The following is a 14196-nucleotide window of genomic DNA, read 5'->3' on the forward strand; positions in this document are numbered from 1 at the left end:
TCGGTCGGTCTGTATTCAGGTGTAGGAGTCCGGCATCGGTCGGTCTGTGTTCGGGTGTAGGAGTCCGGCATCGGTCGGTCTGTATTCAGGTGTAGGAGTCCGGCATCGGTCGGTCTGTATTCGGGTGTAGGAGTCCGGCATCGGTCGGTCTGTATTCGGGTGTAGGAGTCCGGCATCGGTCGGTCTGTATTCAGGTGTAGGAGTCCGGCATCGGTCGGTCTGTATTCGGGTGTACGAGTCCGGCATCGGTCGGTCTGTATTCGGGTGTAGGAGTCCGGCATCGGTCGGTCTGTATTCGGGTGTAGGAGTCCGGCATCGGTCGGTCTGTGTTCGGGTGTAGGAGTCCGGCATCGGTCGGTCTGTATTCGGGTGTACGAGTCCGGCATCGGTCGGTCTGTATTCAGGTGTAGGAGTCCGGCATCGGTCGGTCTGTATTCAGGTGTAGGAGTCCGGCATCGGTCGGTCTGTGTTGGGTGTAGGAGTCCGGCATCGGTCGGTCTGTATTTGGGTGTACGGGTCCGGCATCCGTCAGTCTGTATTCGGGTGTAGGAGTCCGGCATCGGTCGGTCTGTATTCAGGTGTAGGAGTCCGGCATCGGTCGGTCTGTATTCAGGTGTAGGAGTCCGGCATCGGTCGGTCTGTATTCAGGTGTAGGAGTCCGGCATCGGTCGGTCTGTGTTCGGGTGTAGGAGTCCGGCATCGGTCGGTCTGTATTCGGGTGTAGGAGTCCGGCATCGGTCGGTCTGTATTCGGGTGTACGAGTCCGGCATCGGTCGGTCTGTATTCAGGTGTAGGAGTCCGGCATCGGTCGGTCTGTATTCAGGTGTAGGAGTCCGGCATCGGTCGGTCTGTGTTCGGGTGTAGGAGTCCGGCATCGGTCGGTCTGTATTCAGGTGTAGGAGTCCGGCATCGGTCGGTCTGTATTCGGGTGTAGGAGTCCGGCATCGGTCGGTCTGTGTTCGGGTGTAGGAGTCCGGCATCGGTCGGTCTGTATTCAGGTGTAGGAGTCCGGCATCGGTCGGTCTGTATTCGGGTGTAGGAGTCCGGCATCGGTCGGTCTGTATTCGGGTGTAGGAGTCCGGCATCCGTCCAACGTATTGGAAGACGTTCAGGAATCAGGTTCAGCTTTGTCGAGGTTCTTCTCTGTCTTCAGATCCAGCAGCAGTTTCTTCCTTGGTCTCCTTTGGTGGTTGGGGGTCGGTGGTTGGGGTTCGGTGGTCGGTGGTTGGGGGTCGGTGGTTTGGGGTTGGGGGTTGGTAGTCGGATCTGAGATGCTGGAAAAGAAAAGTTTGGTTTTAGTAAATGGCTGAGAGATTCTGATTCTTCATTTCATGTGTAATTGAGGCAAATCCGGGGCGGCCACCTTTCCTTTAGACCGAACTCTTTAGTGGAGCGTGGAAGATTTTTTTGTAGGATTCACCGGGGGCAGACTGACCATTCGGTCACTTGGGCAATGCCCGAGGGCCCCGGGTCAGTAGGGGCTCCCATGAAAGGCTACACACAGTGGCAGCATCTTTACATCCATCTGAATAATGTGTCCACCCGATGGTGTCAGTAGGATCGTGGACGGTGTCAGTGGAGCAGAGGATGGTGTCAGTAGGATCGTGGACGGTGTCAGTGGAGCAGAGGATGGTGTCAGTAGGATCGTGGATGGTGTCAGTGGAGCAGAGGATGGTGTCAGTAGGATCGTGGACGGTGTCAGTGGAGCAGAGGACGGTGGCAGTAGAGTAAAGGATGGTGGCAGTAGGATCATTGATGGTGGCAGTAGAGCAGAGAATGGCGTATGGCGGTGTATATACAGTACTGCTGGCGTATGGCAGTGTATATACTGGTGGCGTATGGCGACGTGTATGCTGGTGGCGTATGGCGGCGTGTATGCTGGTGGCTTGTGGCAGCGTATATGCTGGTGGCTTGTGGCAGCGTATATGCTGGTGGCGTGTGGCAGCGTATATGCTGGTGGCGTATGGCGGCGTATATGCTGGTGGCGTATATACTGGTGTCGTATGGCGGCGTATATACTGGTGGCGTATATACTGGTGGCGTATGGCGGCGTATATGCTGGTGGCGTATGGCGGCGTATATGCTGGTGGCGTATGGCGGCGTATATGCTGGTGGCGTATGGCGGTGTATATACTGGTGGGGTATGGCGGTGTATATACTGGTGGCGTATGGCGGTGTATACTGGTGGGGTATGGCGGTGTATATACTGGTGGCGTATGGCGGTGTATATACTGGTGGGGTATGGCGGTGTATATACTGGTGGGGTATGGCGGTGTATACTGGTGGGGTATGGCGGTGTATATACTGGTGGCGTATGGCGGTGTATACTGGTGGCGTATGGCGGTGTATATACTGGTGGCGTATGGCGGTGTATATACTGGTGGCGTATGGCGGTGTATATACTGGTGGGGTATGGCGGTGTATATACTGGTGGCGTATGGCGGTGTATATACTGGTGGGGTATGGCGGTGTATATACTGGTGGCGTATGGCGGTGTATATACTGGTGGGGTATGGCGGTGTATATACTGGTGGGGTATGGCGGTGTATACTGGTGGGGTATGGCGGTGTATATACTGGTGGCGTATGGCGGTGTATACTGGTGGCGTATGGCGGTGTATATACTGGTGGCGTATGGCGGTGTATATACTGGTGGCGTATGGCGGTGTATATACTGGTGGGGTATGGCGGTGTATATACTGGTGGCGTATGGCGGTGTATATACTGGTGGGGTATGGCGGTGTATATACTGGTGGCGTATGGCGGTGTATACTGGTGGGGTATGGCGGTGTATATACTGGTGGGGTATGGCGGTGTATATACTGGTGGGGTATGGCGGTGTATATACTGGTGGCGTATGGCGGTGTATACTGGTGGGGTATGGCGGTGTATATACTGGTGGGGTATGGCGGTGTATATACTGGTGGTGTATGGCGGTGTATATACTGGTGGCGTATGGCGGTGTATACTGGTGGGGTATGGCGGTGTATATACTGGTGGCGTATGGCGGTGTATATACTGGTGGGGTATGGCGGTGTATATACTGGTGGTGTATGGCGGTGTATATACTGGTGGCGTATGGCGGTGTATACTGGTGGGGTATGGCGGTGTATACTGGTGGCGTATGGCGGTGTATATACTGGTGGGGTATGGCGGTGTATATACTGGTGGGGTATGGCGGTGTATATACTGGTGGCGTATGGCGGTGTATACTGGTGTCTCTTCTCTTTGGATTCGTTCACGAGGACTGTACTCACCTGGATGGACAGGTTCCTCCCCAACCTCTGGAACTGTCCTTTAGGGATGTTCTTCTGCCAAGACGGATGGTGGCAAGTCGTGTAAATAAGAGTTACCTCCCCATCACCCCATCCTCAGAGACAACTCCAAATCCTCGAAAATCCGAAACGATTTGACTTGTGGGGTCCACAACATGTGAGTGAAGTGTAGTCCTAGCGTGTTGTTGTTACCATGGGATACAAAGGAGGAACAAGAGTCCAGACCACCATCCTAGATCAGTAGGACATCATCGATGTACCTACCATAGAACACGAGATATCTGGCAAATGGGTTTTCATGCCATATAAATACTTCCTCCCAGGATCCCATCGTAACGTCGGCGTATCATTGGCCAGACTTGCCCCCCATAGCCGTGCCGTTAATCTGCAAATAAAATGTATCTTTTTTTTCCTTGGACCTGTCCTGCCCATTGGACTATGCTTCCACCAAACCATTTCGTTAATAATTTTCCCAGCTCATCTCCACGTTACCTTTCTGTACCAGTCCACCAGACGTTCCCAGAAGTCTTCCCGTCCAGCCGGAGCGAGGTCGGATAATGGTCTCCCGGTAGGTTGGGGGGTGTAGGTGTCGATGGCATCTTCCGGCAGATACATCTGATTTAGGTCCTGTTGTAGAACATCATTGTTAATACAGTCATACAATTACGGGGCCTAAAGTGTGTGTCCAGCCAACATCGTCTTCCAGGACAGCACAGGGGGGACCGGAACCTTCTCCACCAGGAACAGGACATGGATCACCTAGAAAACTCTTTAAGAGGAAGTCCTTCTACAGAACTGGTCAGTGATAGTTCCCATCATTCCGGCAGAGGACAGCTGACCCCTGGAATTCGGGGGAATATACCTCAACTTAGGGATTTGGTCTGCAGCCCTCCACCCATCTTCTCCTTGGAGAGGGGTACACCCCCCCCCCAAAGCAGGAAGAGGTCTGGACCTGCTCACCATTCAGAGCCTGGAGAAGGCCAATTCTGGGATTTACTCCCTTTGTGGACTGCTGGGTGGCACCCCCGGGGGCTGGCTTGTTGCCGGGGCAGTGAAGGGATGTCCCTTCTTTGAGGTGAGCATTGCTTCCTGGACGCCACATCTGCTGGTTGTTTTTTCTGCTTTTTCACTTCCCCTCCCAGAGATGCACCAGGAAGTGAGAGCAAATCTCCCAAGTGAGAGGAATTTCCCCCTTAGTCAGTCAAGGCAGTGAGTGTCCCCATTGGAAGATTTCTGCTCGTCTCCACATTCGGAGATGACTGTTTCAGACTCGCCATCACTTTTTTGGTTCTCTGACACCAAATGGAGGGGCGGGCAGACAGCAAAAAACCTGACGGAGGTTCAAACCCCTCTGCTCCGCCCCAAACTAAGAAAATGTTATGGGAACATACACCACATTGCCCCAAGTATTGTCCCCGCCCCCACATGTATACACCACATTGCCCCAAGTATTGTCCCCACCCCCCCCCATATATACACTATATTGCCCCAAGTATTGGTCGGCCACCCTTTCCTCGCACATGACCTTTAATGGCCCCCCCAGTCTTAGTCCGTAGGGTTCAATAATGAGTTGGCCCCGCCCTTTCTACACAAATAACCTTTAATGGCCCCCCAGTCTTAGCCCGTAGGGTTCAATACTGAGTTGGCCCCGCCCTTTCCACACACATGACCTTTAATGGACCCCCAGTCTTAGTCCGTAGGGTTCAATATTGAGTTGGCCCCGCCCTTCCCACACACATGACCTTTAATGGCCCCCCAGTCTCAGTCCGTAGATGTCAAGGTCCTACCTTTCCTCAGGGCTTGTGTTGCTCCATGTGCTGGCATCCATCTTAGGTGTCTGCAAAGCATTGTGGGATCATTTATGCTTTCAGCCCTCTGCGGCTCCTCCCACAGGAGGTGGCGGCTTATCACATATAAGTCTGCTGGTTGCAGCTGTCCATTGCATTCGTGTCCTGTCTGTTGCACAGCAGCAAGCTCCTGTTTAGCTACTCATTGCTCTCCTGGATACCGACTCGGCTCTGGCGACCATTCTTCCTGGCTCCTGATCCCAGCTCTAGCGACCATTCTTCCTGGCTCCTGATCCCAGCTCTAGCGACCATTCTTCCTGGCTCCTGATCCCAGCTCTAGCGACCATTCTTCCTGGCTCCTGATCCCAGCTCTGGCGACCATTCTTCCTGGCTCTTGACCCCGGCTTTGGCTACGATTTCCGCTGTTGGACTTGCATAGACTCTGTCTTATTTTTATATTAATAAACCTACCTTTAATTGCACCTCCTTGTGTGTCTGGCTCCTCGCTCCCTGACAGTAGGCTTCAATATTGAGTTGGCCCCGCCCTTTCCACACACATGACCTTTAATGACCCCCCAGTCTTAGTCCGTAGGCTTCAATATTGAGTTGGCCCCGCCCTTTCCACACACATGACCTTTAATGGCCCCCCAGTCTTAGTCCGTAGGGTTCAATATTGAGTTGACCCCGCCCTTTCCACACACATGACCTTTAATGGCCCCCCAGTCTTAGTCCGTAGGGTTCAATATTGAGTTGGCCCCGCCCTTTGCAGCTATAACAGCTTCAACTCTTCTGGGAAGGCCGTCCACAAGGTTTAGGAGGGTGTCTATGGGAAGGTTGGACCATTCTTCCAGAAGCACATTTGTCAGGTCAGGCACTGATGTCGGGGGAGGGGCACTGATGTTGGGGGAGGGGGCACTGATGTCGGGGGAGGAGGCCTGGCTCACAGTGTCCGCTCTAATTCATCCCAAAGGTGTTCTATGGGGTTGAGGTCAGGACTCTGTGCAGGCCAGTCAAGTTCCTCCACCCCAAACTGGCTACTCCATGTCTTTATGGACCTTGCTTTGTGCACTGGTGGGCAGTCATGTTGGAACAGGAAGGGGCCATCCCCAAACTCCTCCCACAAAGTGGGGAGCATATAACTGTCCAGAATGTCACCTTAAGAGTTCCCTTCACTGGAACAAGGGGGCCAAGCCCAACCCCTGAGAAACACCCCCCACACCATAATCCCCCTCCACCAAACTTTACACTTGGCACAATGCAGTCAGGCAAGTACCGTTCTCCTGGCCACCGACAAACCCAGACACGTCCATCGGATTGCCAGACAGAGAAGCGTGATTGGTCCCTCTAGAGAACACGTCTCCCCTGCTCTAGAGTCCAGTGGCGGCGTGCTTTACACCACGGCATCCGACACTTTGCATTGCACTTGGTGATGGAAGGCTTGGATGCAGCTGCTCGGCCATGGAAACCCATTCCATGAAGCTCTCTACGCACTGTTGTTGGGCTCATCTGAAGGCCACACCAAGTTTGGAGGTCTTTAGCTATTGACTCTGAAGACAGTTGGTGACTTCTGCGCACTGTGCACTTCAGCATGCGCTGACCCCGCCCTGTCATGTGACGTGGCCTACCACTTGGTGGCTGAGTGGCTGTTGTTCCCAGTGGCTTCCACTTTGTTATAATCCCACTAACAGTTGAGCGTGGAATATTTAGTAGCCAGGAAATGTCACGGATGGACTTATTGCCCAGGTGGCCACCTATCACGGGACCACGCTTGGAGTCACTGAGCTCCTGAGAGCGACCCATTCTTTCACCAATGTTTGTAGAAGCCGTCTGCATGCCTAGGGGCTTGATTGTATACACCTGTGTCCATGGAGGGGATTGGAACACCTGAATCACATGATATGGAGGGGATTGGAACACCTGAATCACATGATATGGGGGGGATTGGAACACCTGAATCACATGATATGGAGGGGATTGGAACACCTGAATCACATGATATGGAGGGGATTGGAACACCTGAATCACATGATATGGGGGGGATTGGAACACCTGAATCACATGATATGGAGGGGATTGGAACACCTGAATCACATGATATGGAGGGGATTGAAACACCTGAATCACATGATATTGAGGGGATTGGGACACCTGAATCACATGATATGGAGGGGATTGGAACACCTGAATCACATGATTGGGAGGGGATTGGAACACCTGAATCACATGATATGGAGGGGATTGAAACACCTGAATCACATGATATGGAGGGGATTGTAGCACCTGAATCACATGATTGGGAGGGGATTGGAACACCTGAATCACATGATATGGAGGGGATTGGAACACCTGAATCACATGATATGGAGGGGATTGGAACACCTGAATCACATGATATGGAGGGGATTGTAGCACCTGAATCACATGATATGGAGGGGATTGTAGCAGCTGAATCACATGATATGGAGGGGATTGGAACACCTGAATCACATGATTGGGAGGGGATTGGAACACCTGAATCACGCAATATGGAGGGGATTGGAACACCTGAATCACGCGATATGGGAGGGATTGGAACACCTGAATCACGCGATATGGAGGGGATTGGAACACCTGAATCACGCGATACGGAGGGGATTAGAACACCTGAATCACGCGATACGGGGGGGATTGGAACACCTGAATCACATGATTGGGAGGGGATTGGAACACCTGAATCACATGATACGGAGGGGATTGGAACACCTGAATCATATGATACGGAGGAGATTGGAACACCTGAATCACATGATCTGGAGGGGATTGGAAAACCTGAATCACATGATCTGGAGGGGATTGGAACACCTGAATCACATGATCTGGAGGGGATTGGAACACCTGAATCACATGATCTGGAGGGGATTGTAGCACCTGAATCACATGATATGGAGGGGATTGGAACACCTGAATCACGCGATATGGGGGGGATTGGAACACCTGAATCACATGATTGGGAGGGGATTGGAACACCTGAATCACATGATACGGAGGGGATTGGAACACCTGAATCACATGATACGGAGGGGATTGGAACACCTGAATCACATGATCTGGAGGGGATTGGAACACCTGAATCACATGATCTGGAGGGGATTGGAACACCTGAATCACATGATATGAAGGGGATTGAAACACCTGAATCACATGATATGGAGGGGATTGTAGCACCTGAATCACGTGATATGGAGGGGATTGGAACACCTGAATCACGTGATTGGGAGGGGATTGGAACACCTGAATAACGTGATTGGGAGGGGATTGGAACACCTGAATCACGTGATATGGAGGGGATTGGAACACCTGAATCACGCGATATGGAGGGGATTGGAACACCTGAATCACGCGATATGGAGGGGATTGGAACACCTGAATCACGCGATACGGAGTGGATTGGAACACCTGAATCACGCGATACGGGGGGGATTGGAACACCTGAATCACATGATTGGGAGGGGATTGGAACACCTGAATCACATGATACGGAGGGGATTGGAACACCTGAATCACATGATACGGAGGAGATTGGAACACCTGAATCACATGATCTGGAGGGGATTGGAACACCTGAATCACATGATCTGGAGGGGATTGGAACACCTGAATCACATGATCTGGAGGGGATTGGAACACCTGAATCACATGATATGGGGGGGATTGGAACACCTGAATCACATGATATGGAGGGGATTGGAACACCTGAATCACATGATATGGAGGGGATTGAAACACCTGAATCACATGATTGGGAGGGGATTGGAACACCTGAATCACATGATATGGAGGGGATTGAAACACCTGAATCACATGATATGGAGGGGATTGTAGCACCTGAATCACATGATTGGGAGGGGATTGGAACACCTGAATCACATGATATGGAGGGGATTGGAACACCTGAATCACATGATATGGAGGGGATTGGAACACCTGAATCACATGATATGGAGGGGATTGTAGCACCTGAATCACATGATATGGAGGGGATTGTAGCAGCTGAATCACATGATATGGAGGGGATTGGAACACCTGAATCACATGATTGGGAGGGGATTGGAACACCTGAATCACGCAATATGGAGGGGATTGGAACACCTGAATCACGCGATATGGGAGGGATTGGAACACCTGAATCACGCGATATGGAGGGGATTGGAACACCTGAATCACGCGATACGGAGGGGATTAGAACACCTGAATCACGCGATACGGGGGGGATTGGAACACCTGAATCACATGATTGGGAGGGGATTGGAACACCTGAATCACATGATACGGAGGGGATTGGAACACCTGAATCACATGATACGGAGGAGATTGGAACACCTGAATCACATGATCTGGAGGGGATTGGAAAACCTGAATCACATGATCTGGAGGGGATTGGAACACCTGAATCACATGATCTGGAGGGGATTGGAACACCTGAATCACATGATCTGGAGGGGATTGTAGCACCTGAATCACATGATATGGAGGGGATTGGAACACCTGAATCACGCGATATGGGGGGGATTGGAACACCTGAATCACATGATTGGGAGGGGATTGGAACACCTGAATCACATGATACGGAGGGGATTGGAACACCTGAATCACATGATACGGAGGGGATTGGAACACCTGAATCACATGATCTGGAGGGGATTGGAACACCTGAATCACATGATCTGGAGGGGATTGGAACACCTGAATCACATGATATGAAGGGGATTGAAACACCTGAATCACATGATATGGAGGGGATTGTAGCACCTGAATCACGTGATATGGAGGGGATTGGAACACCTGAATCACGTGATTGGGAGGGGATTGGAACACCTGAATAACGTGATTGGGAGGGGATTGGAACACCTGAATCACGTGATATGGAGGGGATTGGAACACCTGAATCACGTGATATGGAGGGGATTGGAACACCTGAATCACGCGATATGGAGGGGATTGGAACACCTGAATCACGCGATATGGAGGGGATTGGAACACCTGAATCACGCGATACGGAGTGGATTGGAACACCTGAATCACGCGATACGGGGGGGATTGGAACACCTGAATCACATGATTGGGAGGGGATTGGAACACCTGAATCACATGATACGGAGGGGATTGGAACACCTGAATCATATGATACGGAGGAGATTGGAACACCTGAATCACATGATCTGGAGGGGATTGGAACACCTGAATCACATGATCTGGAGGGGATTGGAACACCTGAATCACATGATCTGGAGGGGATTGTAGCACCTGAATCACATGATATGGAGGGGATTGTAGCACCTGAATCACATGATATGGAGGGGATTGGAACACCTGAATCACATGATTGGGAGGGGATTGGAACACCTGAATCACGCGATATGGGGGGGATTGGAACACCTGAATCACATGATTGGGAGGGGATTGGAACACCTGAATCACGCGATACGGAGGGGATTGCAACACCTGAATCACATGATTGGGAGGGGATTGGAACACCTGAATCACGTGATTGGGAGGGGATTGGAACACCTGAATCACGTGATTGGGAGGGGATTGGAACACCTGAATCACGTGATTGGGAGGGGATTAGAACACCTGAATCACGTGATATGGAGGGGATTGGAACACCTGAATCACGCGATATGGAGGGGATTGGAACACCTGAATCACGCGATATGGAGGGGATTGGAACACCTGAATCACGCGATACGGAGGGGATTGGAACACCTGAATCACGCGATACGGAGGGGATTGGAACACCTGAATCACGCGATACGGAGTGGATTGGAACACATGAATCACATGATTGGGAGGGGATTGGAACACCTGAATCACATGATTGGGAGGGGATTGGAACACCTGAATCACATGATTGGGAGGGGATTGGAACACCTGAATCACATGATACGGAGGGGATTGGAACACCTAAATCACATGATACGGAGGAGATTGGAACACCTGAATCACATGATCTGGAGGGGATTGGAACACCTGAATCACATGATCTGGAGGGGATTGGAACACCTGAATCACATGATATGGAGGGGATTGGAACACCTGAATCACATGATCTGGAGGGCGGGGCCAATACTTGGGGCAATACAGTGTATGTACCTTCAGAGGTCCAGGGCAGAGATCTGACCATTCTCAGTGCTGGGGGGCAGATTCCAGTCCTCTCTGTGCCCTTCGATGGGTGACTCTTGTTGGGTCACTTTGGGGAGTCTCCTCCCAGGGACTGGCTGAGGGTGCAGTACCACGGATGCCACGTGGGGGGAGGGGCAGTCCTCTCACCTGAGTACCAAACGTGTCGAGTTCTTCCCGCCGTCTCCCATCTGCTATTCGGAGCGTCACGGATGCCGCGGCCACTCTGGAGATCTGCGGGATAATATTCATCGAGTAAAAGACATCGAATCCCCTCACAGAACACACAAACAGGAGCGACTTCTATCCATCCAGTCCTGAGATTTGCACCGCTCTGCCACGCAGCACGTCCCCATCTGGCAGGACCTGATTGTTCTCAGTGTCAGTTCAGTAACATTTCAGGTCTTGTCCCTCCCCCCAGCCTGTGATTGGCTCATCTCTTTGTCACTCTGCTCTCTCCTCCTGCCCCATTGAAGGTGAATGGAGGGCGGCGATCGGGCCAATTGCTGATCGTTTTTTATAAGCGATGAGAAAGGAATGGAATCTGTGAGCTCTGCAGGACGACATCTGCCGGGGCTGTGTGGGGATCGTGGGACGGACAAGTCGGTTTCATACGAACGTTTGGCAGAAAATCGACGTTGAGGTGAAGGCAATAGTGGCAGTTATTTGGCCAGCTTGGACCGGCTGCACTGTGTACCCGGGGGGCCGCTCGCTGTGTACCCAGGGGGCCGTTCGCTGTGTACCCGGGGGGGTGCTCGCTGTGTACCCAAGGGGTCGCTCGCTGTGTACCCAAGGGGTCGCTCGCTGTGTACCCAAGGGGGCGCTCGCTGTGTACCCAAGGGGTCGCTCGCTGTGTACCCAGGGGGTCGCTCGCTGTGTACCCAGGGGCCGTTCGCTGTGTACCCAGGGGGCCACTCGCTGTGTACCCAGGGGGCCGTTCGCTGTGTACCCGGGGGGGTGCTCGCTGTGTACCCAAGGGGTCGCTCGCTGTGTACCCAAGGGGTCGCTCGCTGTGTACCCAAGGGGGCGCTCGCTGTGTACCCAAGGGGTCGCTCGCTGTGTACCCAGGGGGTCGCTCGCTGTGTACCCAGGGGCCGTTCGCTGTGTACCCAGGGGGCCACTCGCTGTGTACCCAGGGGGTCGCTTGCTGTGTACCCGGGGGGGCGCTCGCTGTATACCCGGGGGGGGCGCTCGCTGTGTACCCGGGGGGGGCGCTCGCTGTGTACCCGGGGGGTTGCTCGCTGTGTACCCGGGGGGGATGCTCGCTGTGTACCCAGGGGGCCGCTCGCTGTGCACCCAGGGGGTCGCTCGCTGTGCACCCAGGGGGTCGCTCGCTGTGTACCCAGGGGCCGTTCGCTGTGTACCCAGGGGGCCACTCGCTGTGTACCCAGGGGGTCGCTTGCTGTGTACCCGGGGGGCCGTTCGCTGTGTACCCGGGGGGGCGCTCGCTGTATACCCGGGGGGGGGCGCTCGCTGTGTACCCGGGGGGGGCGCTCGCTGTGTACCCAGGGGGTCGCTCGCTGTGTACCCGGGGGGGAAGCTCGCTGTGTACCCAGGGGGCCGCTCGCTGTATACCCGGGGGGGGCGCTCGCTGTGTACCCGGGGGGGGGCGCTCGCTGTGTACCCGGGGGGTTGCTCGCTGTGTACCCGGGGGGGATGCTCGCTGTGTACCCAGGGGGCCGCTCGCTGTGCACCCAGGGGGTCGCTCGCTGTGTACCCAGGGGCCGTTCGCTGTGTACCCGGGGGGGCGCTCGCTGTGTACCCAAGGGGTCGCTCGCTGTGTACCCAAGGGGTTGCTCGCTGTGTACCCAAGGGGTCGCTCGCTGTGTACCCAGGGGCCGTTCGCTGTGTACCCAGGGGGTCGCTTGCTGTGTACCCAGGGGGCCGCTCGCTGTGTACCCAGGGGCCGTTCGCTGTGTACCCAGGGGGTCGCTCGCTGTGTACCCAGGGGCCGTTCGTTGTGTACCCAGGGGGTCGCTCGCTGTGTACCCAGGGGGTCGCTCACTGTGTACCCAGGGGCCGTTCACTGTGTACCCAGGGGGTCGCTCGCTGTGTACCCAGGGGGTCGCTCGCTGTGTACTCAGGGGGTCGCTCGCTGTGTACCCGGGGGGGAGTTCGCTGTGTACCCAGGGGGTCGCTCGCTGTGTACTCAGGGGGTCGCTTGCCGTGTACCCGGGGGGGAGGTCGCTGTGTATCCAGGGGGTCACTCGCTGTGTACCCAGGGGCCGTTCGCTGTGTACCCAGGGGGTCGCTCGCTGTGTACCCAGGGGGTCGCTCGCTGTGTACCCAGGGGGTCGCTCGCTGTGTACCCAGGGGGCCGTTCGCTGTGTACCCAGGGGGTCGCTCGCTGTGTACCCAGGGGGTCGCTCGCTGTGTACCCAGGGGCCGTTCGCTGTGTACCCAGGGGGTCGCTCGCTGTGTACCCAGGGGCTGTTCGCTGTGTACCCAGGGGGTCGCTCGCTGTGTACCCAGGGGGTCGCTCGCTGTGTACCCAGGGGGTCGCTCGCTGTGTACCCACGGGGTCGCTCGCTGTGTACCCAGGCACCATGCATTGAAGCATCTAGCAGGCGCAGCGTGTTGTGACCATGGAAATCCCCGCCCCCGCAGTACTATTGCTGTGATGCGGCACGGTTTGGAAATGTGGCGCTTGCACTACTTTTGCGCATTTGGCGGCCCATTGAAACACACGGACTGTCCATCAGGAACACGTGTGAAGCGACCCCAAGGCGTGTTCGATTCCATGCGTGTACATAACCCAACCCGGGAGGGAACGTTTTCTCTGGTATGTCGCATTCCGTCGTCTCCGAGTGCCAGACAGTCTCTGTTTCTGGTGCGGCGATCTCCCGGTTTGGCTGCAGTCCAGGAATCGATCGTTCTGCTCAGGGTGGGAGTTGGAGATTGCAGCCTCCTGCCTCTGGATGAAGCGTCCAGAACATGGGGAGGGAGAACTCCAATTCACTGTGCCCTAGCCAATCT

The 14196-nt window shown here is 54.3% G+C and overlaps 1 protein-coding gene across 1 annotated transcript in view; it reads right to left on the reverse strand.

The window, feature by feature from the left end:
* Positions 1-902: 902 nt before the first annotated feature.
* LOC149440517 (uncharacterized) overlaps positions 903-14196 on the reverse strand; it is a 40256-nt gene continuing 26962 nt past the window's right edge. Inside the window, exons 13-15 of the mRNA XM_089658504.1 lie at positions 11371-11454; positions 3767-3901; positions 903-1274 (exon numbers count right to left, since the gene is read on the reverse strand). Of these exons, the coding sequence (XP_089514630.1) occupies positions 1122-1274; positions 3767-3901; positions 11371-11454 (372 nt within the window). The 3' untranslated portion in view covers positions 903-1121. The remainder of the gene's footprint in view (positions 1275-3766; positions 3902-11370; positions 11455-14196) is intronic.

The sequence above is a fragment of the Staurois parvus genome, unplaced genomic scaffold (assembly GCF_062004578.1).
Source record: "Staurois parvus isolate SC_StPar_1 unplaced genomic scaffold, SC_StPar_1.0 ptg001078l, whole genome shotgun sequence".
Classification (NCBI taxonomy): Eukaryota; Metazoa; Chordata; class Amphibia; order Anura; family Ranidae; genus Staurois; species Staurois parvus.